Source organism: Scyliorhinus canicula, chromosome 3, assembly GCF_902713615.1.
Source record: "Scyliorhinus canicula chromosome 3, sScyCan1.1, whole genome shotgun sequence".
NCBI classification, from domain to species: Eukaryota; Metazoa; Chordata; class Chondrichthyes; order Carcharhiniformes; family Scyliorhinidae; genus Scyliorhinus; species Scyliorhinus canicula.
Window position 1 is genome coordinate 262,166,297 of NC_052148.1, and position 24,583 is coordinate 262,190,879.

General features: G+C 47.1%; 1 protein-coding gene across 3 annotated transcripts in view; it reads left to right on the plus strand.

Annotated features, from left to right (window-relative positions):
- tbck (TBC1 domain containing kinase) overlaps positions 1 to 24,583 on the plus strand; it is a 224,598-nt gene that overhangs the window by 95,619 nt on the left and 104,396 nt on the right. For all 3 annotated transcript variants that reach the window (XM_038792700.1, XM_038792702.1, XM_038792701.1), the window contains exons 20-21: positions 2,785 to 2,870; positions 24,123 to 24,159. In XM_038792700.1, coding sequence (XP_038648628.1) covers positions 2,785 to 2,870; positions 24,123 to 24,159 — 123 coding nt within the window. The remainder of the gene's footprint in view (positions 1 to 2,784; positions 2,871 to 24,122; positions 24,160 to 24,583) is intronic.

Consider the following 24,583-nt stretch of genomic DNA (forward strand, 5'->3'; position numbering starts at 1 on the left):
TGCTTTCTGAATCGCTTGCTGTAACTATACGTTAAAGTTCTGTGGTTCATATACAAGGTACCCAGGTCTCTGAAAACCAACATTTCCCCATCTTTCACCATTTAAAAAGTAACCCGCTTTTTTATTTTACCTACTGAAATGGATAACTTCACACTGCGCCATTTTATGTTCCACATTCTTGCCTCTTCACTTAACTTGCCCGTATCTTTTTGTAGCTTCTTTGTGTCCTCCTCACAGCTCACTCTTCCATCTAATTTGTCAGCAAGCCTGGATGCGTTACACTCTGCCCCCTCATCCAAGTCATTAATATAGATGGTAAATAGCTGGGGGCAAAGCACAACTCCTTGCAGAACCCGACTCGATGTGACCTGCCAATCCAAAATTGGGATTGTTTTTTCCTCCTCTGTTTTCTGCCTGCTACCAATCCTTAACTTTTTCTAATCCCCATTCCAATGAGCTGAGATTTTACATAACCCCTCATTGAATGCATGTTGAACATGCAAAAACGCTGGTTCCCTCTTATCTGCCCCTCCAAACCCAAACAGATTTGTCATCAATCAGTGTTTACACGGCCCAGTCATCCTATGATTTTCTAAGTGGTCAGTTATCAGGTCCCTAATGGTAGATTCCTTACTACTGACGTCAGGCGAACTGGCCTATAAATTGCCTTTTGTCTTTCTCTTGATTGGTTACATTTGGTATGTTTCAATCTGTGGGACCATTCGAGAATCCAGGGAATTGCCCATCAGATTTGAACTTGCGTGTGCTTGTTGGTTAAACATTCTGGATGAGAAGTCCAGTGACTGAACTACTAGACTACCAGACCCTGAGTGTCTGCATGTTTGCTCGATTTGCATAAAGCAACCTCTCAAGGCCAGGTCTATCGCTGAAGAATCTGTGATTTTTCAGTCTGCTTTGTCCTCGACTTCTGTTGTAGCTTCACATCAGTGCTGAGATTATCCTGCAGAGACGTTGGCATCAGAGCTATCGGGAAAGGAATATCTGCTTTGTGCACTCTTTGTATTGCATGAATGTTGATGAAGTAAATCTGCGCTAGAGCATCAGATACAGCATGACCTGATGAGATCACAGAATGGAATTGAGATCAGAAGCAAAATGGGTCCCTATCAGTTTTGTGCCTGTATTGCACTGAGCAGATTGGAATTCACAAATGTGATGTATAAGATAATATCGCAAGGAATGTGGAACTGCATCCCAGTGCTTTCCCAATAACATTCTAAATTTTTTTTTTTCAAATGTCCCTTAAAGCTATTACAATTTTCCTAATATCGTCCTTCATTCTTTTTGAAAATGATCTTTAAAATTGGGCTGTTAAAATTTACTGACGAAAATAGCATTATTTACCTTGTTAGCTTATTAAAATCCTTCGTAATTTAAATCCAATTTCCTTCCGCTCTTCTCCACTCAAGCGGCGAGGGCCTCTGTTTCACTTCTCTCCTCATAGCTAAAGCTTCCTGCTTTAACGGCAAATCTCTTCCGTTCCCGCCACCGCGGCCTTGCCGCACCTCCTTCAAGCTGCCGTTTCAGAAATAGTGAGTTGGTGCACAGATCATTCCTTTAGATCTGCACGTGCGGAAAAATTGGCGCACAGATGCAGCTCGGGTCTTTTCGAAAGTTCCGACCTTCATTAGAGCGAAGGTTTCTCAGTGCACTGTCCAAACTGCAGGGCGTTTATCCCGCAAATCAAACTGAATTGGCTGCTGATGTCTTTCCTCCACACACACTCTGGCATTTGTGTGCCGCAAAGAGTGCCATTAGTGTGTCATAAAGCGGTGATGGTGTCTCATCTGTCCTGGTCCATCTACGCGACGCTACTACCAAGAAAGCACAACAGCGCCTACACTTCCTCGGGAAACTAAGGAAATTCGGCATGTCCACATTAAGCCGTACCAACTTTTACAGATGCACCATAGAAAGCATCCTATCGGGCTGCATCACAGCCTGGTATGACAACTGCTCGGCCCTGGACCGTAAGAAACTTCAGAGAGTCGTGAACACAGCCCAGTCCATCACACGAACCTGCCTCCCATCCATTGACTCCATCTACACCTCCCGCTGCCTGGGGAAAGTGGGCAGCATAATCAAAGACCCCTCCCACCCAGCTTATTCACTCTTCCAACTTCTCCCATTAGGCAGGAGATTCAGAAGTCTGAGAACACGCACGAACAGACTCAAAAACAGCTTCTTCCCCGCTGTTACCAGACTCCTAAACGACCCTCTTCTGGACTGACCTCATTCACACTAAACCCTGTATGCTTCACCCGATGCCGGTGTTTATGTAGTTACATTGTGTATCTTGTGTTGCCCTATTATGTATTTCTTATATTTTCTTTCCATGTACTTAATGATCTGTTGAGCTGCTCGCAGAAAAATACTTGTTGAGCTGTTGAGGGGCTGGTTTAGCACACTGGGCTAGCTGGCTTGTAATGCAGAACAAGGCCGCAGCGCGGGTTCAATTCCCATACTGGCCTCCCCGAATGGAATGTGGCGACTAAGAGCTTTTCACAATAACTTCATTGAAGCCTACTTGTGACAATAAGCTATTATTATTATTATAATAAGAAGGTTCTTGCTGGATGAATCACTTTAGGTGGTCTTTGTGTGGCCTCCCTGGACACTCTGGCTGGGTGTCCCATGTCTGTGTGATCATAGTTCTCCCCGTATGACCGGTTATGAAAATAATCGGTATTATTCAAGGTTCTCTGTCTTTCGTCAGATGCTTTTTTTCAGTGACGTGATTAATACATTTTCTCCTTGTTACAGAGTATCTGACAGTGTTTTCCCAGATGATTGCTTTCCATGACCCAGAGCTGAGTAACCATCTCAATGAGATCGGCTTCATTCCAGATGTAAGTACTAAGGGTACTTGTAAATTTTCTTCTTGAAGTTTAGATCTCCTTTAATAAAACAAAACCCAGATCTCAGATTTGTGTGGGGGTTACAAAGAGGGCAACACTTGGAAGAAAAATGTCACTCTGCACTTGAACAAGAATATTTTGACATAGTTATGACTGCGTTTGTCTTTTCCCTTGATGATAAGTGCAATAAGGTTGGACAGTCAAACACTAACGAGGGTGAATGTGAGTGCACATCATGAAACTGCTACTTTGGAGGCCTAGACAGAGAGAATTCTGGGTTGCATGTCATCTGGGTCAGTGCAGCCGCCATTATTATAATAAGGAATGATACATGCGAACGTACAAATCAGGAGGAGGAGTAGATCATTCTGCCCCTCGAGCCTGCTCCGCCATTCATTAAGATCATGACTGATCTGATTGTGGCCTCAACTCCACATTCTGCCTACCCCCGATTAACTTTTGACTTATCAGACAATAATTCATCCACCTCTGCCATAAAAATATTTATTGACCCTGCCCCCTTCGCGCTATGGGGAAGAAAGATTCACCACCCTCCGAGAAAAAGCATTTCTGCTCGTCTCCGTCTTACTTGGGAGACCCCTTTATTTTAAAGCTGCGTCCTTGTGCTGCAGTAACACTGTGATCACAGATGGGAAGAACCTGAATTTGCATAGCACTTTCTCACCTTCCGGGGCCTCCCAAATTGCATCACGGACATTGCATTACTTCCTGAAGTACAGTCACTGTTATATTTTGTCAGCAAGTGCACACAGCTCAGTCCCACAAGCAACAAAATGAAGGAACGACCAGCTCGCCTGTTTTGGGTGTTGATTTGAGAGAGAATGTCAGGTGTGAACCCTTGCTCTTCGAAATGATGCCATATGACCACAGGACATAGGAGCAGAATTAGGCCATTCGGACCATCGAGTCTGCTCCGCAGACGATTCAATCATGGCTGATATTTTCGCATCCCCATTCTCCTGCCATCTCCCCATAACCCCTGATCCCCTTATTAATCTAGAACCTATCTATCTCTGTCTTAAAGACACTCAGCGATTTGGCCTCCACAACCTTCTGCGGCACAGAGCTCCGCAGATCCACCACTCTCTGGCTGAAGAAATTCCTCCTCATCTCTGTGTTAAAGGATCATCCACCCGAGAGAGCAAAAGGACAGCACCTTGGTTAGCACTGCTGCCTCACAGCGCCAGGGACCCGAGTTCGATTCCACCTCTGTGTGGAGTTTGCACATTCTCCGCATGTCTGCACTGGTTTCCTCCCACAGATCCATGGTGTGTAGGTTAGGTGGGTTGGCTGTGTGAGATTGCCCCTCAGTGCCCAAGGTTAGCTGGAGTTACGGTGGTAGGGCAGGGGAGTGTGCCTGGGTGGGATGTTCTTTCGGAAAGTTGGTGCAGACTTGATGGGCCGAATAGCCTCGTTCTGCACTGTAGTAATTCCTAAGAGGGCTCAGTTTAACGTCTTCAGAAAGATGGCACTTCTGAAAATGTAACGCTCCCACAATACGACACTGAAGTGCTGCTTGAGATTACGTGCTCTTGTCCTGAAGTGGAACTTGAACCTACAACCTTGTGACTTAGAGACAAGCGTGCTGGGCTGTGGGTTGTAAGGTAAGTGAGGGCTGAGGAAAGTCAACCCAAATGACTGCCATGCAACTCCCAACAGTCGGCTGAAGCATAAAGGCACTGTGTGGATAGCCTGCGTTCAGATATTGGTGGAGGTGTCCACTGTAACACATTCTCATCATTGTGAAGTCTGAATGTAACTCGTTTCTTTTTGAGTAGACTGGTTGGAAACTTGAAAAGTAAATATAAAACCTTTCTTAAAATTTCTGAATCCTTTTCAGCTTCTGTGTCATATAAAATGGAGATGTTAATTGTTAAAGCATTCAATTACTGTCTCAGTAATAATAATGATCTTTATTAGTGTCACAGGTAGGCTTACATTAACACTGCAATGAAGTTACTGTGAAAAGCCCCCAGTCGCCACACTCCGGCGCCTGTTCGGGTACACAGAAGGAGAATTCAGAATGTCCAATTCACCTAACAAGCACATCATTTAGGACTTGTGGGAGGAAACCGGAGCATCCAGAGGGAGAACGTGCAGACTCCGCATAGACAGTAATCCAAGGCGGGAATGGAACCCGGGTCCCTCGCGCTGTGAAGCAACAGTGCTAACCACTGTGCTACCATGCCGTCCATGGTACAGTAAACCTCAAAACTCAGCCTGTAATCCCACCTCACCCAATCTACTTTATGGTCGGAAGATCCCACAATGCTGCTCAAAGAAAAAATAAATCTTCTAGCTTCTCAGCCAATGTTCCTGCTTCAAGTTAAACCAAAACATACCAAATGGTCACTCGCCTCGTATCTTAGGGTGATGTGTTTAGATTTGTATATCGTTGCAGTTTCCTTTCACTTTTTGGTCAGTGAGGCCAGGCCCTGCTATAACCGCGCAGCAGTATTCGGGAACTAACGTAAGCAGAGTATTTCTTTTACCCTTCGGGCATCTGCCCGGTTTAGTATGTTCCCATTGCCTGTAATCTCGGCCTCTAAAACACCAACCTGCAAGTATTGAGTCGGCAACAGCTGCTGGAGTCAAACAGCATTAAAACACACGTTTGCTATAAGTGTGAACCAGCACTACTCATTTCATGGATTGTTACTCATTCCCCTGGAGGCAATTCTTTGGCCGCATTGTGCCCGGCTCAAATCCCGTTTGCCGGAGGAATTCCAGGGGAGACACGAAACGGGATTTGCCTCGGGCGACAGTTTCCGATAGTCCCGGCCCGCTCCAGCTGCCACGACCTGTTTCATGCACTCGCTGGGTGTGAACCAGATTAGCATATTTAAATCTGCAGCACCTGTTTTGAGCTGAATTCGACTAGCTCCCGCAATTCTCCCACCCGCCGGCGCAGCGTGAAGCCAGCACGCATCACTACTGGCCTCCACAAACGGGTGGCCATGCCGGGGGTCTCTGAGGCCATTGTAACCTCCGGATGGTCGGTGACGTGGTGGGCACTGGAACCCTGGCAGTGCTAACCCAGGTTGACTGGCAGGTTGGCACTGCCAAGGGGGTGGGGGCTGAAGGGACTGGACCTGAATGGGCTTTTGGCATTGCTCAACTGGTGCGAGGCTGGTACTGATGATAAGGGGGGAGGGGGGGAACTCGTGCCTATAATTGTGGGGGGAGGGGGTCTTTGCCTGCGAGAAGTGGGGGCTGCAGGCTTATTCTGAGATCTGGACACCTTCTATCTCTCTGAGGACCCAACCTGGCTGGCATCTTTGGGTCCCACATCACATTTGCCAGATCGATATTTACCCCTCAACCAATATCGTTCAAACAGATTAACTGGTCATTAATATGTTGCTGTATGTAAATTGGCTGCTATGTTTATTTTTACTGTAGAAACAATAATACACTTTAAAAGTATGCCACTGGTTTCCAGCACGTCTGGATATCCTCAGATTTTGAAAGGCACTGTGCAAATACAAGTTTTCTTTCCCTTTTTTTCTTCCTTAATTATGCAAATAGAGACAAAACAATGCGGCCAAAGGAGAAAATGCTGGGAAATCTCAGCAGGTCTGGCAGCATCTGTAAGGAGAGAAAAGAGCTAATGTTTCTAGTCCAGATGATCCTTTGTCAAAGCCCTTTCACCAACGCCATTCAGTCCATAAAGGGCCTGGTTTAGCACACTGGGCTAAATCGCTGGCTTTTAAAGCAGACCCAGGCAGGCCAGCAGCATGATTCAATTCCCGTACCAGCCTCCCTGAACAGGCGCCGGAATGTGGCGACTAGGGGCTTTTCACAGTAACTTCATTGAAGCCTACTCGTGACAATAAGCGATTTTCATTTCATTTCATTTCATAAAGTCTGCATCAAGTATTTGGAAGAGCAGGGCAGCACGGTGGCCTAGTGGTTAGCACAACCGCCTCACGGCGCTGAGGTCCCAGGTTCGATCCCGGCTCTGGGTCACTGTCTGTGTGGAGTTTGCACATTCTCCCTGTGTCTGCGTGGGTTTCGCCCCCACAACCCAAAAATGTGCAGAGTAGGTGGATTGGCCACACTAAATTGCCCCTTAATTGGAAAAAATAATTGGGTAATCTAAATTAAAAAAAAAAAGTATTTGGAAGAGCTGTCCCCTTAGTCCAAGTATCCTCCTCTTTCCTCGCATCTTTTTCTTCTCTCAGATATTTATCTAATTCCGATTTGAAGGCTGCTGTTGAATCTGTATCCACCAGCCGAAATCTCAAGTTGCTTCTAACAAAACTGGCTGAAACAATCTAACCTGGATTGACATTGACATGGCGAGTTTTGTGACTATAGCCTAAGCCAATGGTGGGCATTGTGGCACAGTGGTTAACACTGCTGACTCATGGGGCAGAACGGTGGCACAGTGGTTAGCATTGCTGCCTACGGTGCTGAGGACCCGGGTTCGAATCCCGTCACTGGCCGTGTGGAGTTTGCACGTTCTTCCCGTGCGTGCGTGGGTTTCACCCCCACAACCCAAAGATGTGCAAGTTAGGTGGATTGACCAAGCTAAATTGCCCCTTAATTGGAAAAAATTAATTGGGTACTCTAAATTTCTATCTGAAAAAACACTGCTGACTCTCGTGCCAAGGGACCCAGGTTCAATTCCTGTGCGGAGTCTGCACGTTCCCCCGTGTCTGCGTGGGTTTCCTCCGGGCGTTCCCGCTTCCTCCCACATTCCGAAGATGTGCAGGTTAGTTGGATTGGCCATGCTAAATTGCCCCTTAATGTCCAAAGAAGTGCTGGTTAGGTGGGGCTATGAGGGGAGTGGGCCTAGTGTGTGGGGCGGTGCAGGGTGATGGGCCAAATAGCCTCCTTCTGCACTGTAGGGATTTGATGGATTCAAACCTGCAACCTGGAGACCACGTTCGGCCCATCTGGGCTCTGGGTACAGCCCACAAGACATTTTGTTGGCTATTGTCCAGGCACAGGACTGCTACATTCCGCAAATTCCATCCACGTAGTTCCTACTGGTGTGACTGAAGTGATACACACATAAAGCAAGAGCAAGTGAAGTGAGCTGCGTGCTTATTGCTCGCAAAATGGACCGTGAGAGCCGTGCGCTCCCTCTGCTTCCAAAGTGTAATTATTTATTTTGTTTTTACCATTTTAAGTTGATTGTTCCATTAATATGCAAATGAGTAAGCATTTCCTACAACTCGTTATCAAATATTAGGCGTGTATTAAATGTATTTAATTTTATTCATGGTGTCATGGTTAGTGAGCAAGCCTGAAAACAACCTTGCGGCCCACTGAGATAAACGAGGGCCACTCATGCGGCCCACTCAAGTAGCTTAGGTTGCCCATCACTGCTCTAACCTGAGTTACATTAGCCGTATCTGGAGGTGTCAGTCTCCTCTGCCCTCAAGTGTCAGTGTCAGACTGAAGCCAACATGGATCACTTCCAAATTCTCTTTTCTGTCTGAAGTGATTTTTTTTTTTTCCCTCCCTCTTTTTTTCTCTCTCTCTCCAGAGCCTACTTAACCTTTGCTGAGACACTTTGTTTAGGTATGGGTCATGACATTCAGTTTTATTAGGTTTAGGAATTACTTGTTTCAGGGGTTGTGTTGGAGACATGCCCTTGGCAGAGATAACAGGCCTTCCCTGTGTTTGTTTGTCAGCCAGCAAGCTGCTATGGAAGCTTTTCTTCCTGTGAGGAAGGGAGCAGAGTTATTTCTATAACATTCAATACATTTCTGAAGGGTTTATTAAACAGCTGCTTCTCGCAGATCTCCCTACTTTGAGAAGGAAATAACCTGACTGACTATTCGCAACTGATTTTTGACTAACCTAGATGTTTCTAAGTCAAGAGCTCATTTATCAAATTTCTGGACTAAAAACCATTGACACTAAATCTCATAGAATTATCAGAATCATGAACGTAAACGCCAGGAATTGGCTTTCCCACTTGCAGACCATTTCATAAAATTCCTGGTGCACCCCCTTCCGTCTCCCCTGCCCTGGAATCTTAAGCGCTGCGGCCTTTGGTTGTCCCATTGGAATGATTGGGGATTTCCCCTCCAGGATCATGGTCAGTCAGCTGTGTCCTTTCTGCAAAAAAAAACTTGTCTCTCATAGGGCAGCATGTTAGCATAGTGGATAGCACAATTGCTTCACAGCTCCAGGGTCCCAGGTTCGATTCCGGCTTGGGTCACTGTCTGTGCGGAGTCTGCACATCCTCCCCGTGTGTGCGTGGGTTTCCTCCGGGTGCTCCGGTTTCCTCCCACAGTCCAAAGATGTGCAGGTTAGGTGGATTGGCCATGATAAATTGCCCTTAGTGTTGGGTGGGGTTACTGGATTATGGGGTTAGGGTGGAGGTGTTGCTCTTGGGTAGGGTGCTCTTTCCAAGAGCCGGTGCAGACTCGATGGGCCGAATGGCCTCCTGCACTGTAAATTCTATGATAATCTATGATTAATCTAGGACAAAGGTTCGGCACAATATCATGGGCCGCAGGGCCTGTTCTGTGCTGTATTTTCTATGTTCTATGTTCATGCGCTCTCTGTTTCTCACTCTCCCCGTCTTCCGATCGGCAGCTCCAACCTTGGATTGCCGAGTGTTGGAGGGCCTGCTCTCATCCCCGAGCGGACAGTGAGCCCGCTCCCTCCCATTAATTGGCCTGGTCCTTTAAAGATTCCGGAACATGCTGTGCGGGGTCAGGACCTGGAACTGAAAGAACAGCCAGGTTCCTGACCCAGGATTGAAACTCCCAGCTTTGATGTCTGCAATGAGGTTCGTAAATTCACAGTCTCTTATCAATGTATCATTTGTCCAATCGTGCCTATCAATTTACAGACTTAAAATATATTAAGGTCCGATATATATTAATTTGCAGTCTGAAATACGAAAATAACCTCATGGTGAACACCAACAAAAGCAGCTGACACTGAGAAGGGTTAACTTCTCTGCTTGTTTGCAAAAGGACCAAGAACAAAATTACATCAACTTCACACAGCTTTTTTATTCAACAACTTTCCTGATTGAACAAACTCCTTAGAAGTGGACAAACTGTAAATGCTCTCCAAGTGTACCGAGTTTAGCTCTATTTGAGCTACCAGTTGGTCTCTTTTGTTTTGAATGTTACGTCCATTGAGGTACAGAGCCTTACATTTTGTCCTTAATATTATTTTTGTAACCTCTAACCATATCTGTTGGTTTACTCTGAGACTCCCAGTCCCTTCCTGTCATGGTCTGTTTATCGTTTCTCATATTGATACCTTTCCCTCTTACCATGCCTCAGCTTCCCACATTTGATCGCTTGCCTCCATTATTTAGTTTAAACCCCTTTCTACCTCCCAAGTTATGTAATTCGCAAGAACATAATAACAACCTTTATTGTCACAAGTAGGCTTACATTAACGCTGCAATGAAGTTACTGTGAAAATCCCCTAGTCGCCACATTCCGCCGCCTGTTCGAGTACACAGAGGGAGAATTCAAAATGTCCAATTCACCGAACAAGCACGTCTTTCGGGACTTGTGGGAGGAAACCTACGCAGGCACGGGGAGAGTGTGCAGACTCTGCACAGACAGTGACCTGAACTTGGGATCCTGGTGCTGTGAAGCAACAGTGCTAACCACTGTGCTACTGTGCTGCCCTAAAGCTGCTCCACCCCAGATGGTACACTCTACCATCCCGATGGTACAACGCCCACTTTCCCCCTTACTGATGCCAGTGCCCCTCAAACCAGAACCCATTTCTCCAACACCCAGTCTTTGAGCCATGCATCTAGTCTTATTTGTTGTTGGTACCAACGTGGACCATGTCAACTGAATCCCTCCCACTGCAAGTCCCTCTCTAGCCTTGAGCAGATATCCTGAACCCTGGCACTGGGCAGGCACACAGCCTTCTGGACTCTTGGTTCTTTGCTGCAGAGAACAATGACAATCCCCCTCACTATACCGTTCCCTACTACTACTGGAGTTATTTTTTGCTCTCCCCGCTTGAACAGCATCCGAAACCATGGTGTCGTAGCCAGTCTGCCCATCCACCTTGCAGACCTCGCTTTAGTCCACACAGGTTGCGAGCACCTCAAGCCTGTTTGACAGTTGCAAAGTTTGAGGCTCCTCCACTACTGTCTGCTTGGTCCCTTCGCCTGCCTCGCTCGCGGTCCCTTCACCTGCCTCGCTCGCGGTCCCTTCGCCTGCCTCGCTCGCGGTCCCTTCGCCTGCCTCGCCCGCGGTCCCTTCGCCTGCCTCGCCCGCGGTCCCTTCGCCTGCCTCGCCCGCGGTCCCTTCGCCTGCCTCGCCCGCGGTCCCTTCGCCTGCCTCGCCCGCGGTCCCTTCGCCTGCCTCGCCCGCGGTCCCTTCGCCTGCCTCGCCCGCGGTCCCTTCGCCTGCCTCGCCCGCGGTCCCTTCGCCTGCCTCGCCCGCGGTCCCTTCGCCTGCCTCGCCCGCGGTCCCTTCGCCTGCCTCGCCCGCGGTCCCTTCGCCTGCCTCGCCCGCGGTCCCTTCGCCTGCCTCGCCCGCGGTCCCTTCGCCTGCCTCGCCCGCGGTCCCTTCGCCTGCCTCGCCCGCGGTCCCTTCGCCTGCCTCGCCCGCGGTCCCTTCGCCTGCCTCGCCCGCGGTCCCTTCGCCTGCCTCGCCCGCGGTCCCTTCGCCTGCCTCGCCCGCGGTCCCTTCGCCTGCCTCGCCCGCGGTCCCTTCGCCTGCCTCGCCCGCGGTCCCTTCGCCTGCCTCGCCCGCGGTCCCTTCGCCTGCCTCGCCCGCGGTCCCTTCGCCTGCCTCGCCCGCGGTCCCTTCGCCTGCCTCGCCCGCGGTCCCTTCGCCTGCCTCGCCCGCGGTCCCTTCGCCTGCCTCGCGGCCACATCCTCCTGTCCCTCATTTCTGACCAAAACAGATGACCCAATTCTAATATGCGTGACTGTCTTCTGGAACAAGAGGTCCAGGTATTTCTCCCCCTCCCTTCTCTTGCGCAGTGTCTGCAGATCGGCTTCCAGATCAATAATCCTGATCCGGAATTCCTCCAGTTGCTCACACTTTTTGCAAATGTGTTTGTCCTGACCCGCCTTGGCATCCAGAAGCTCCCACATTCCACAGCTGCAACACACCTGCCAGTGTTCCTTATGGTATTTAATTGAATTTAATTACTCAATTAACTACAATTGTATGTACTACAATTTACCATGTTTATTAAATGCGAATACTGCCTCCTACCAAAAGTCATAACTTTTCTTAATTACACAGATATGTTATCTAAATTTGTTAATTATTGCACCATTTAAAAATGTGACTATGGCAATACACAAAGTTATATGAATCTTTGTTTCAATCTCATTTATAATCATGTGATAAAGTTGATGTGAAATTATATATATTAGGGCGGTGCAGTGGTTAGCACTGCTGCCTCACAGTGCTGAGGATCTGGGTCACTGTCCATGTGGAGTTTGCAAGTTCTCCCTGTGTCTGCATGGGCCTCACTTCCACAACCCAAAGATGTACAGGGTAGATGGATTGGCCACACTAAATTGCCTCTTAATTGAGGGGAAAATTGGGCTCTTTGAATTTTTTTTATAATTACATATTTATTCAGAAAAATGAGATTTTGCAGTAAAGCAATTTGACAGTCAAGCGAGCATGTGTATGGAAAATAGCAGCAGTGCGAAGGTTAACTTTGGAATTTGGAGAATTAATAATAATAATCGCTTATTGTCACGAGTAGGCTTCAATGAAGTTACTGTGAAAAGCCCCTAGTCGCCACATTCCGGCGCCTGTTCGGGGAGGCTGGTACGGGAATTCTAGAGCATTGAAAGTTGACTAAAAGGTTTCAAGGAAAACAAATCAGAAAAAAAGGCAAAGTTTAGAAAAAAAATGAAAACAGTCCAATATTTCAGATGTATCTAATAGATAACTTTCAGAAGGAGAAAATGTTACAAAGGAATTTAGAAACTGCGGAGTCACTGTGGTGGAGGAAAGAAAGGGCGGAACATGCTAAACAAAATGGCAAAGTGTCTTTTTGTGTAAAAAAAAAAGTCGGTGCCGATCGCATTGGTTGTTCTGGCACAAGATCTCCCGCACTTGGGTCAATTTTGTAATGCGGGGGCATGGGTGATTTGCACTGGCACCGAGAAACACGCCAGCAAGCCCAGCTGCACCAGGATCGGCAAAGTGAAAGTTCAGGACCCTTCCACAAAATCGGAAATCGCCAGCATCAGGCTTCAGTGCCACCCCGCCACCTCCCAACATCATCCTCGAGCCCCCCCCCCCCCCCCCCCCCCGGGTGAGCGACACCCTATTATGGGCTTGCCAAATGCCCCCTTGCCGCTACCCACTCCCCCCTTTATGCAAACCCCCCCCCCCCACACTTCCAGACATTCGGGCCCCTCCCCAAATTTAGGCACTGCCCTTTTGAAGCGCCCCCAGAATCCTAAGAGTGCCATGGCATTGCCTTGCCATGTTCCCAACAACCTGGTGGTCCCAATGTCCTCCGAGCGCCCCGACGTGGTCGTCATGTCTGACCTCTGGTCAATCGGGCATTCAAGACCTTCTACAGGAGACTGTACACCTCCCTGCCCCCTGACGGGGATATGGGAATGAAACAGTTCCGAGACAGACTGGAACTACCAGTGGTGGGGGAAGGCAGACGGGGGGAGCTGGAAGCACCAATAGACCTGGGAGAAATCATGGACAGCGTCAGCGGTTCCCGGTGGACTTCTACAAAACATTTGCACCAGTCCTGGCCGCACAACTAAGGGACATGTTCGCGGACTCACTGGCAGGGAGCACCCTGTCCCCTCCACTGGTGCAGGCCACAATTTCACTGATACCCAAAAAAGATAAAGACCTAATGGAATGTGAATCATACAGACCCATTTTACTGCTGAACGTGGATGCGAAAATACTCGCAAAGGTCCCGGCCAAAAGGCTGGAAGGCTGTGTACCAGAGGCGGTCGCAGAGGACCAAACGGGCTTTGTCAAGAGTAGGCAGCTCACAGCAAACATCAGGCGACTGCTGAATGTGATAATGACCTCCCCCGGGGAGAGAATACCAGAGGTGATCATCTCTCTGGACGCAGTAAAGGCCTTTGACAGAGTCAAATGGAGCTACCTCCTCGAGGTACTGGAACGGTTTGGGCAGGAGCGGGATTCACCGCCTGGGTGAGGCTCCTGTACAACGCTCCCAAAGCGATTGTTGGAATTAACACCACCAGCTCGGAATACTTCCAGCTACAGAGAGGAACAAGACCGGGCTGCCCCCTGTCCTCACTCTTGTTTGCGCTAGCGATCGAACCTCTTGCAATAGCCCTGCGGGATGCGAAAAGCTGGCAGGGAATCCAGAGAGGAGACAGAGAGCACAGTCTCACTCTGTGCAGATGACCTGCTCATCTATGTCTTGAAGCCACAGGAGGGACTGAAGGCAATACTGCAAATACAGAAAGAGTTTGGAACCTTCTCAGGCTACAAACTTAACCTGGGCAAAAGCGAGGCATTCCCAGTGAACCCAAAGGGGGAGGGACAGAGCTGAAGGGGCTCCCGTTCAATACAGGCCAGAACAGATTCCGCTACCTGGGGATCCAGATAGCCAGAGACTGGACACAGATCCACAAGTGGAACCCGACCAGCCTGGTGGAGGAAGTAAGAAAAGACCTTCAACGGTGGGGCTCACTCCCACTCTCCCTGGCGGGAGGAGTGTAGACGATCAAGATGAACGTACTGCCAAGGTTCCTCTTCCTGTTTAGATCCATTCCGACCTTCGTTCCCAAGGCCTTTTTCCAAAACATAGGCTAATCTTGGTGTGTGTGTGGCAGAGGGGGGGGGAGCAAGAATGCGCGAATTCCCAAACCAACACTGCAAAGAGGGAAAATCAAAGGGAGCCTGGCTTTACCAAACCCACAATACTACCACTGGGCAGCAACGGCAGAAAGAGTGAGGGGATGGGTACAAGAACCCGACACAGATTGGGTACAAATGGAGGAGGCATCCTGTAAAGGAACAACCCTCCGGGCCCTGGCCACAGCAGCACTCCCATCCTCCTCAGCAAGGTATACAACGAGCCCAGTGGTAGCGGCCACGCTGAGAACATGGACCCAGTTGAGACAACACTTCGGGATAGCCAAAATGTTCCTTATGGCCCCCATCTGCGGCAATCACAGATTTCCCCCCCCAGCCATGCTAGATACCACCTTCAAAAGATGGAGGTGGGATGGGGGCACACTGACGGTCGGGGACTTTACGTAGGGCGCAGACTGGCGACACTGGATGAACTGTCAAGGAAGTGGAAACTAGCAAGAGGACAGGACTTGAGACACCTCCAAATTAAGCCCTTCCTCCGCAAAGAGACAGTAGGGTACCCCAGGGCCCCAGAAAGCACACTACTAGAGGAACTGATAGGCACAATCAGCGAGGAGAGGGGGCTATGTGGGAAAATATACGGCCAGCTACTGGACAGACCCCGAACACCACTGGACGGGACCAGATAAAAATGGGAGGACGAACTGGGGGCAGAGGTCGGATGGGGACTCTGGAGCGAAGCACTGAGCAGGGTGAACTCCACCTCTTCATGCGCAAGGCTCCGCATAATAAAGCTCAAAGTGGTGCACAGGCATGGAGCTCTGATCAGTCATAAGGGTTAGACATTGTGAGAAATGGATAGGCGCGACAGGTATAATAAGGGATCCATTCCTGGGTATGTGAGTCAACATTGTCCGTTTAATCGAAGAGCTGCATAAGGCCTCTGTTGGCACTGACCAAAAGTATGTTTGGTGCTGTCATGGGATGCAAAGTGAGAAGGGGAGGAATGTCTACCTTCACTCTGATGGGCTCAAATCCACGCGCACAAAGAAGTTAACTTTCACCACTTTTCCACTTCTTGGAGGGTAATTACCTTGCATCCAAAAGGTGGCACCTCAAACATGTAACACTTATCTTTTACTGCACTGGACTAGCAGCCTAGATTGTCTGCTCCAGTCTCCACAGAGTGGGCCTTGAAACCATGAACTTCATCTTAAATAGGCACGAATGTGTACTAGGCTAAACCATGGTTTCAAAAGTAACCAAAATAAAAATTTACTGAAGCACTCTACATTTTCACCAACTTCATCTTGCAGACAAATGCATTTTAAAGCCATTGCAAGTCTAACACCTGATGAAAGTTCAACATAAAAAAACACCTAAATACCAGACCAGTGCTTCCTTTCAATGTTATTAGCTTTTAAGTAAGTAAACAACATTCTGTACATGTAGAGCTAAAGAAAGCAGCACGCCCAAAAGTTTATTTCTACCTGGTAGAAAAATATCCACCACTGCTTCTTGTGATGGCCAGCTTCAGAGCGTTGCATGTCCTAAAGTTGATGCTGAAGTACTAATCCTATTTCAGCAAAACTAGATTGATCTTTCATCAGGGAAGCTTGAACTTGTGGCGACTGCTGTTAAAATGTTTGCGCATGCTGGTTTGATTCCAGAGCCTTGTGTTGTCTCTTTCGGTAAGATTACATTTGTGTCTGTCCAACTTTCCCTTTCATGAGCAACTGGGTAATGCAAGGGGAAAAGGAGATGCCTGCCTTCCCAAAGCATGATGGTCATTTCCAGATCAGTGACTTTTCCTCCATAACGTTTTATTTATCCAAGCGGATTTATAGTGAAATATTAGTCAGAAGTCGCTGTTAATTGTAATTAGAGGTTCCCTGAGATGTGAGCACATTTGGATTGGATTTGTTTATTGTCACATGTACCGAGGTACAGTGAAAAGTATTTTTCTGCGAGCAGCTCAAGCAGATCATTTAGTACATGAAATGAAAATAGAAAGGAAATACATAATAGGGCACCACAAGGTACACAATGTAAATACATAGACACCGGCATTGGGTGAAGCATACAGGAGTGTGGCATTAATCAGGTCAGTCCATAAGAGGGTCATTTAGGAGTCTGGTAACAGCGGGGAAGAAGCTATTTTTGAATCTGTGCGTGCATGTTCTCAGACTTTTGTATCTCCTGCCCGATGGAAGAGGTTAGAAGTGTTACGACACCCTGGGCTAGGGTGTGGTTAATTCCAGCCCCATTTGAGCCGGATTCACAACACAATTGAATTGACCAATAATTCATGGGAAAATTGGCCCTTGGTTGCCCAGTAATTACAGTCACCAGGTTTGTAAATGTCAGCACAATTACTTTTTATTTATAATAAGAACTATAATAAAATATGCAGCAAATACAACTGGTTAACTATGGACTACATCCTAGGGTGTTAAAGGAAGTGGCAGCAGAGATGGTGGATCGATTGGTTATGATATTCCAAAATTCCATGGACACAGGAAAGGTTCCAGGAAAAGTGTTATCTTAATGCAAGTCTGACTTTTCTGTGAAGCTGCAGTCATACAATGCTAACGGGCCAGTGTGTAATGTACAATGGTCAAGACGGAACTTGTATTGTTATTGCTTAACGGCAAATCATACTATATCAGAAAGAAATTGTATGCACATTGACTTCTATTCACGCATTCACTGTATCTAACATTAGGAGAGAGAAAGCTAGGTCAATTATAACATTAAAAAGACTACTGTTTGTTTAGAAAGGATCCAGAAGGTTCAGTGAATCACCTGAGCAATTATTGAATCTATCTTCATACCACACCAGCACCACATACAATGTTGAAGCCAGGCAGTGTGACACAATCTTCTTGAGGGAGTCTGACACCACACTTTGCTTTCATATATTTACGTTGTGCCTGTTACAAGCTCAGGACAACCAAAGCGTTTGCAACCGAGAATACGTTTGAAGTCTCGTCATTGTTTGTGGTGTAGGGAAGGCAGCAAACAATTTGCTCACAGCACGTCCCCAAACAACACTGTGATAATAGCCAGATTACCTGTTTTTATTTTGAGGTGTAGTTTGTGGGATAAATATTGCCCAGGACATGAGGTGGTGTGGGATCCTTGATGTACACCAGAAAGCGCAGGCAGGGCCTCAGTTTAACGTTGCATTCAGAAGAGAGTGCATCAGTTCCTCGGCACTGTCTTGGAGTGTCAGCCACAAAATGTGCTCAAGTCCCTGGTGTGGGACTTTGAACCCACAGCCCTCCTACCCTGAGGCGAGAGTGCCATCAACTGCGCCAGAGCTGACTGGTGTGCAACAGACCATGAATCATGGTTGGAGGCAGCCTTTTGGACCACATTTCAGAGGCTACCTGTTCCTGATCGAACAAAGAAAAAACAAAATTACAGCACAGGAACAGGCCCGTCGGCTCTCCCAAGCCTGCACCAACCACGTTGCCCATCTGAACAAAAACCCCGACCCTTCCGGGGACCTTATCCTTCTATTCCCATCCTATTCATGTCTTTGTCAAGACGTCCCTTACCCTCCATTTATTTTTGCCATTGATCAAAGAAATTAATTTAAAAGTAACTGCAGAAAAAACTGAATATTAATACCATATTTGCAATGATATGATTCTAATTCTTGTGGCTAGGTGGCAGCATGGCCTTTAAAAAATTTAGCCGTAGAAATTGGATCACACCAAGCCTGCCTTCACGGTTGGTTAATCAGGCAGCTAATGGTCCAATTTGGAGGGTGGTGTGCGCACACTGAATCCACACTGCAAATGCTTCAGCCTCTTTGGTCGAGGCTGCTAGTCACCTACATGATCTGGGTGTCACTGGCTTGGCCAGTGTTTGTTGCCCATCCCTAGCAGCCCTTGAGAAGGTGGTGGTGAGCTGCCACCTTGAACGACTGCAGTCCCTGAGGTGTAGGTATGCCTGCATGGGTGTCCAGGGCATGTTCTAAACCCTGCTGGCCCCTTGCTTGTGCATGGAGATGACTTGGTGCCTGTTTGAGGATCGGGCGTAAAATTTGCGTGTGACTGACTGCAGTGCATGCTGTCATCCCTTTGTCGTCCTTTGTTTCAGATTTCCAATGTTAGACCTGCCACATGAAGCAGTTCGGTTTTCCAGTGTGATATGGGTACATGCAGTATCCAGAACACTGTTAACAGTACTGTTCCACGTGAGTGCACATCGGTGTTATGGTCTCAGAACCTGAGACTTTTTAGGATGCTGCTATTATCCAGAACAGACAGAACTTGTCAAAAAACACAATGGATTTAATGGTGGGGCAGGCACCATGGCTGCTGGGGCCCCCTTAATCACAGGGGGGCCATGCATCACCATGGCTGCTGGGCCCACAATCACAAAGGGGGGGGGCATGCATCACCATGGCTTCTGGGCCCACAATCACAGGGGGGGCCATGCATCACCATGGCTGCTGGGCCCACTTAATCACAGGGGGGGGGCATGCATCACCATGGCTTCTGGGCCCGCAATCACAGGGGGGGGGCATGCATCACCATGGCTGCTGGGCCCACTTAATCACGGGGGGGGGGGGGCCATGCATCGGTTTCCCCAGAGTGGCAAAAAAAACCTCCCCCAGTGAAATTGGAATTCCACCGCTCGTGGTGGGATGTCAGAAAGGCTCATTAATAAACCATTTGCCACCCATAATGCATGAGTCCATTCAGTGATGTGTTATGGATTAACTGGGGGGCCACGTGGCTTTCCCACCCCTCCCGGAGGCCACCCAGTGCCTGATCAGGGAAGCTGGCATTGGGAATGTAGATGTTGCCACTAAAAGCCACTTTCCTCTCCTTAACTCCGTACCCCTGACCCCCATCCCGCACTCCCCATCCTGCCTTTACTCAGCGATCATGGAATAAAATCATAGAATCCCTATAGTGCAGAAGAAGACCATTTGGCTCATCGAGTCTGCACTGACCCTCTGAAAGAGCACCCCAACTAGGCCCACGCCCCCGCTCTATCCCTGTAACCACACTTAACCTTTGGACACTAAGGGAAACGGCCAATTCACCTAACCTGCACATCTTTGGACTATGGGAGGAAACCGGAGCACCCGGAGGAAACGCACACAGACACACCCAGAATGTGAAAACTCCACACAGTCACCCAAGACTGGAATTGAACCCGGGTCCCTGGTGCTGTGAGGCAGCAGTGCTAACCACTGTGCCACCATGGGGCTTTTATCCACTAGTCCCAGTGGCGCTGACAAGCAATGAAGAGCTGCCAGCCTCTGACTGGTCTTCACCGACAGAGTCCTGAATATCCCCACACCCCACTCGCCATGCATCTGCCAGGGCCGAACAGTGGACAAGAGCCCCATCAGACCCATTACATCCTGCCCAGAGGAACCAGTGATTATTCAATACAGGATAGTTTCAGCTGACATTGGTGACCTATTGAATAAAATTGCACTTCTCTTCATTAAAATCCGCTCAAAGTACTTCAGTATGGTCAGCACTGAAATAAATATGTCCTTTTGGTTTGCCTCAGTTGTTAAAACTCTCACCTCTAATTCAAACGGTTCTGGACTCAGGAAAATGTCCCTTCCCTCAATCTGGGCCAGATTTCATTTCACATCACTGTGGTTAGTGGAGTATTATTGCTTTGCAAATTGGTTATTGGATTCACCCACAGAAGACTTCAGAATAAATCATTCCATATAATGATCTGTAAGAGTCATATTAAGCTGCTGTATAAATAGAAATGATTTCTTCTCTCTATCTAAGCTCATCCGGTAGTCAAAGCTCAGCCTACATCGTCATTGCTTGCTTGTCCTTGCTTTCGCTGTGATGTGATGTTGAGGATATGGACCTGAATCTGTTTAGTTTGTGAAGTCAGCTGTTGTCCATCAAGTTGAAATGAACTGAAGCAGGAAACTGACTGTAATCAAAAAGTACTGGGTGTTCGAAATGGGTCCAAAGTGCAAATAGCTCAACGATCCTGAAAACTGTCTGAAGTGCCATGAACTCTTCAGTACTCTTATGCTTTGGAGGCCATTTAATTATAAGCAGGATCTCGTGCCTTTTTTATACCTGTAAACCTGTCAGTGATCAAAATTAAATTTCCCTTTTGAAACTTGTATTTAGATGACAAAACATTAGGTTGAAAATAAGTCACTGGGTGGACACTATTATGTGTCCGTATGTGTGTGTGTGTGTATATATATATATATATATATATATATATACGTATTCTTTCCCCTTGTCTGCACAACCATGTGCTCCTTGACATCTGGATTCCAGACACTGAACCCCAGTGTAAAAGGTGCAGCACATTTTTCTTCTGCCAGGTTCAACCTGTGTTGCATTTTGTTGTATTTCCTATCTCTGCTGTTCTGCAATCCTATTAGCATCAGCTGTAAAAACTGAACATTTAATGTAGGCGCTTAAAATATAATTAGATGCCTACAATTTTTTTAATCAAACAACGATTGTATTGTTTCCTTCTGACTTTGTTGAAGTTGCACCAACCTATAACGAGCAGATTGATACTTAAAATTGATGCCATTTATTCAGTGGAACATGACGGTGTTTTTATCGATTCTCGGAATGACTCTATTATCTGCATGACTGGCATTTATTTCCATCCCTACTCACTCATAGTGATTTGGCACAAATGAGCAGCTTGCTAGGCGACGAGTATTTAATTATGGTGGTGTGGGACTTGAATCACACGGAGGTAACTGGGTAGGTCAGGTTTCCTTCCCGATAGGGCATTTGTGAACCAATTGGATTTTTATAAAAACCCAACCGCTTCATGGTCACTATTGTTGGTACCAGTATTTTGTTTCCAGAATTTTAAAACTGAACTCAAATGCTCAACTATCACACAGGGAACAGTGGTGTCGTGGTAAATGTCCCTGGACTAGGGTTAATGCTCTGGGGACCAGGGTTCACATCCCACCAGCTTGTGAAAGTTTAATTCAATTAATAAAACCTGGAATTGAAAACCAGCCTCAAGTGATGTGACCATGGTCATCAAAATCTATCTGGTTAATCCATGTCCTTTAGTGAAGGGAATCGCCCATCCTAACCAGGTGGGGTCGACTCGCGACACCTGAACCACAACAATGTGGTTGATTCATAAGCATCCTCTGAAATGGCCCAGCAAGCCACTCCGTTCAAGAGCAATTAGGGACGGGCAACAAACGCTGCCGACACCCACGTCCTATGAAAAAATACATATTTTTTTCTAAACTTGGGTTTTCTAGATTGTTAGTCCTCTGGATTACCAGTCCAGTAATGTATCTGCTGCCTTTTTGTAACTTGTTAATGTTATTTTACCATGGTAATGCAGGGAGATGGGAAAGACAACGAATTATCATGGATGATACATGTCCAGCTATCAATGCATACTTACCAATAACTGACATTAGCAAGTTGCTCAGCCAGATTTAATTTGGCTTTGAAGAGTGGAAGCTGTTACTTTCGTGTGACTTTTAATTGCTCAGTGATATTATTTAAGATGGACATAAACCTCAAAAGGAATTATTGGATGGAGAGAGTTTCACTATGCGCAGAGTGTGTTGGTGCTTACGATCTATCTGTGCTGCTTTCATACTCTGCATGAAGGACCATGATAATAATTGTCACAAGTAGGCTTACATTAACACTGCAATGAAGTTACTGTGAAAAGCCCCTAGTCGCCACATTCCAGCGCCTGTTTGGGTACACAGAGCGAGAATTCGGAATGTCTAATTCACCTAACAGCACGTCTTTCGGGACTTGTGGGAGGAAACCTGAGCGCCCGGAGGAAACCCAAAGACACGGGGAGAACGTGCAGACTCCGCACAGACAGTGACCCAAGCCAGAATCGAACCTGTGACCTTGGTGCTGTGAAGTAACAGTGTTAACCACTGTGCTACCATGCTGCCCAGTGAGTTGTATTGTCTTGAGTATATGGCAAAAGGAGCCCAAGAAACCCCGCCAAGGGACACGATAGAAAATAAATCCGAGGCAATCACTCCTGGGCTGCTCTTGCACTGTTCGAATGGCAAGCTGTTGATCGGATTTGGGACATGGGATCAAGTCCCATACCTCTGTTATATGTGGCGATTTAAAGGAATTGTTTGTTTTGCTGAATCACCGTAGCAAGTTACCAAAACATCTCAAAGCATTCCACGCAACAGATTACTTTTCAAGTGCAGTGATTTGTTTTTACATGGGCAAATGGAGCTGCCACTGTGTGACAGCCAGCACCCAGTTGACTGGCCAGCTGGTTCGTGGTGCAGAGTAAGGCGAACAGCGAGTGTACAATTCCTATACCCGCTGAGGTTATTCATGAAGGACCCGCCTTCTCAACCTTGACTCTTGCCTGAGGTGTGGTGATCCTCGGGTTAAGTCGCCACCAGTCAGCTCCCCACCCCCCCTCAAAGGAGAAAGCAGCCTATGGTCATTTGGGACTATGACGACTTTACATATGGTAAAGATGTGAATGACCTCGGATGGCATCTGCACGGAAAGGATCTCTGAATTATAACTTGCTTGCAGTCGTTTTGTCAGGAAATAATTTACAGTAGATTTGCTGGGAATCCTGTGTTCAAGTTTATATTGTGCAATGTTGGGGTCATTCCCACTGATGGGAGAGTTTAGACCAGGTATGTGGTAACAAGGTTTACTTAGAAATCCGGAGTCCTTGGGGAAAACTGAGAGAAGACATGATTTGCATTTATATCGCATCCCTCACATCCTCAACTGATGTACAGATCCCAAACTCAGCATTGAATTATAATCACTTCTAGTTAAAAGTAGCATACAAAGTGGATATAACTAGAACCCAGAAGCGGAAATGTGATTCAACAACCAGTTGATCTATAATCAGTATTATTGGTTGAGGGAGGGATGTGGTCTGAGATCCAGAAAAGCTTCCAGCGCCTCTTTGGTGCCATGGGATCTTATGTGGTAGCCAAGTTTAACCTCTCATCTGAAAAAACATCACCTCCAACAGTGCAGCCCTTCCACGGTATTGCATCGAATCAGCACCCTAGGTTGTGTGCCTAAGTGGGGCTTGAACCCACAAATTGCTCACTGCAGTGTTACCAATGCTGACACGTTGTGGGACACGGCTACTATGAAGATTGCCAGCTTGTAAATCACCGTTTACCAGTCCTCCGGGTGCTCCAGTTTCCTCCCACAGTCCAAAGATGTGCGGTTTAGGTGGATTGGCCATGCTCAATTGCCCTTGGTGTCCAAAAAAAAAGGTTAAGTTGGGTTGCAGGCTTCCAAGGATAGGGTGGAGGCATGGATAAGTAGGGTGCTCTTTCCAAGGGCTGGTGCAGACTCGATGGGCTGAATGGCCTCCTTCTGCACTGTTAATTCTATGATTTGCAGTTAAGATCTCAATCTGAGTTATGAATCAAGCTGCCTGTGGAACAGCCAATGTGGCCTTGCCTAATAGTGCTGTGTTTTGTATTTTTCAGCTTTATGCCATTCCATGGTTTCTCACAATGTTTACACGTGAGTCGTACTAATATTTATCTGACAAATGTTTCCACTGATTTCTTCTCTGAATTTTAAGTGCCAAGTCAATATACATATGCATATTTAAAAAAAAGACTCGAGGGCAAAAATCTTAGCTGATTGATGTCTCTAACAGGCACACTCATTCCCAAAACCAAGCAGCAATTTGCCTCTTTAAGACAGTTGAGTTAAAATAAATAAGGGTCACAACTTGGGCTATTGCTCTGAAAGTGCAAATAGTTTGTAAGAAATAATTGCATAGAAAGGTATTGTAATGGACCAGCTCTGTACAAGTTTTGACAAGAAATGGTACCCATTTTCTGTAACTCGCTAACTGCTGTTACTTTCTATTGTGGTGGATCTGGCTTGATCATGCTTCTGATTCAGCTGGTTTTCGTGCATCAATGAAATGGGTTTAATT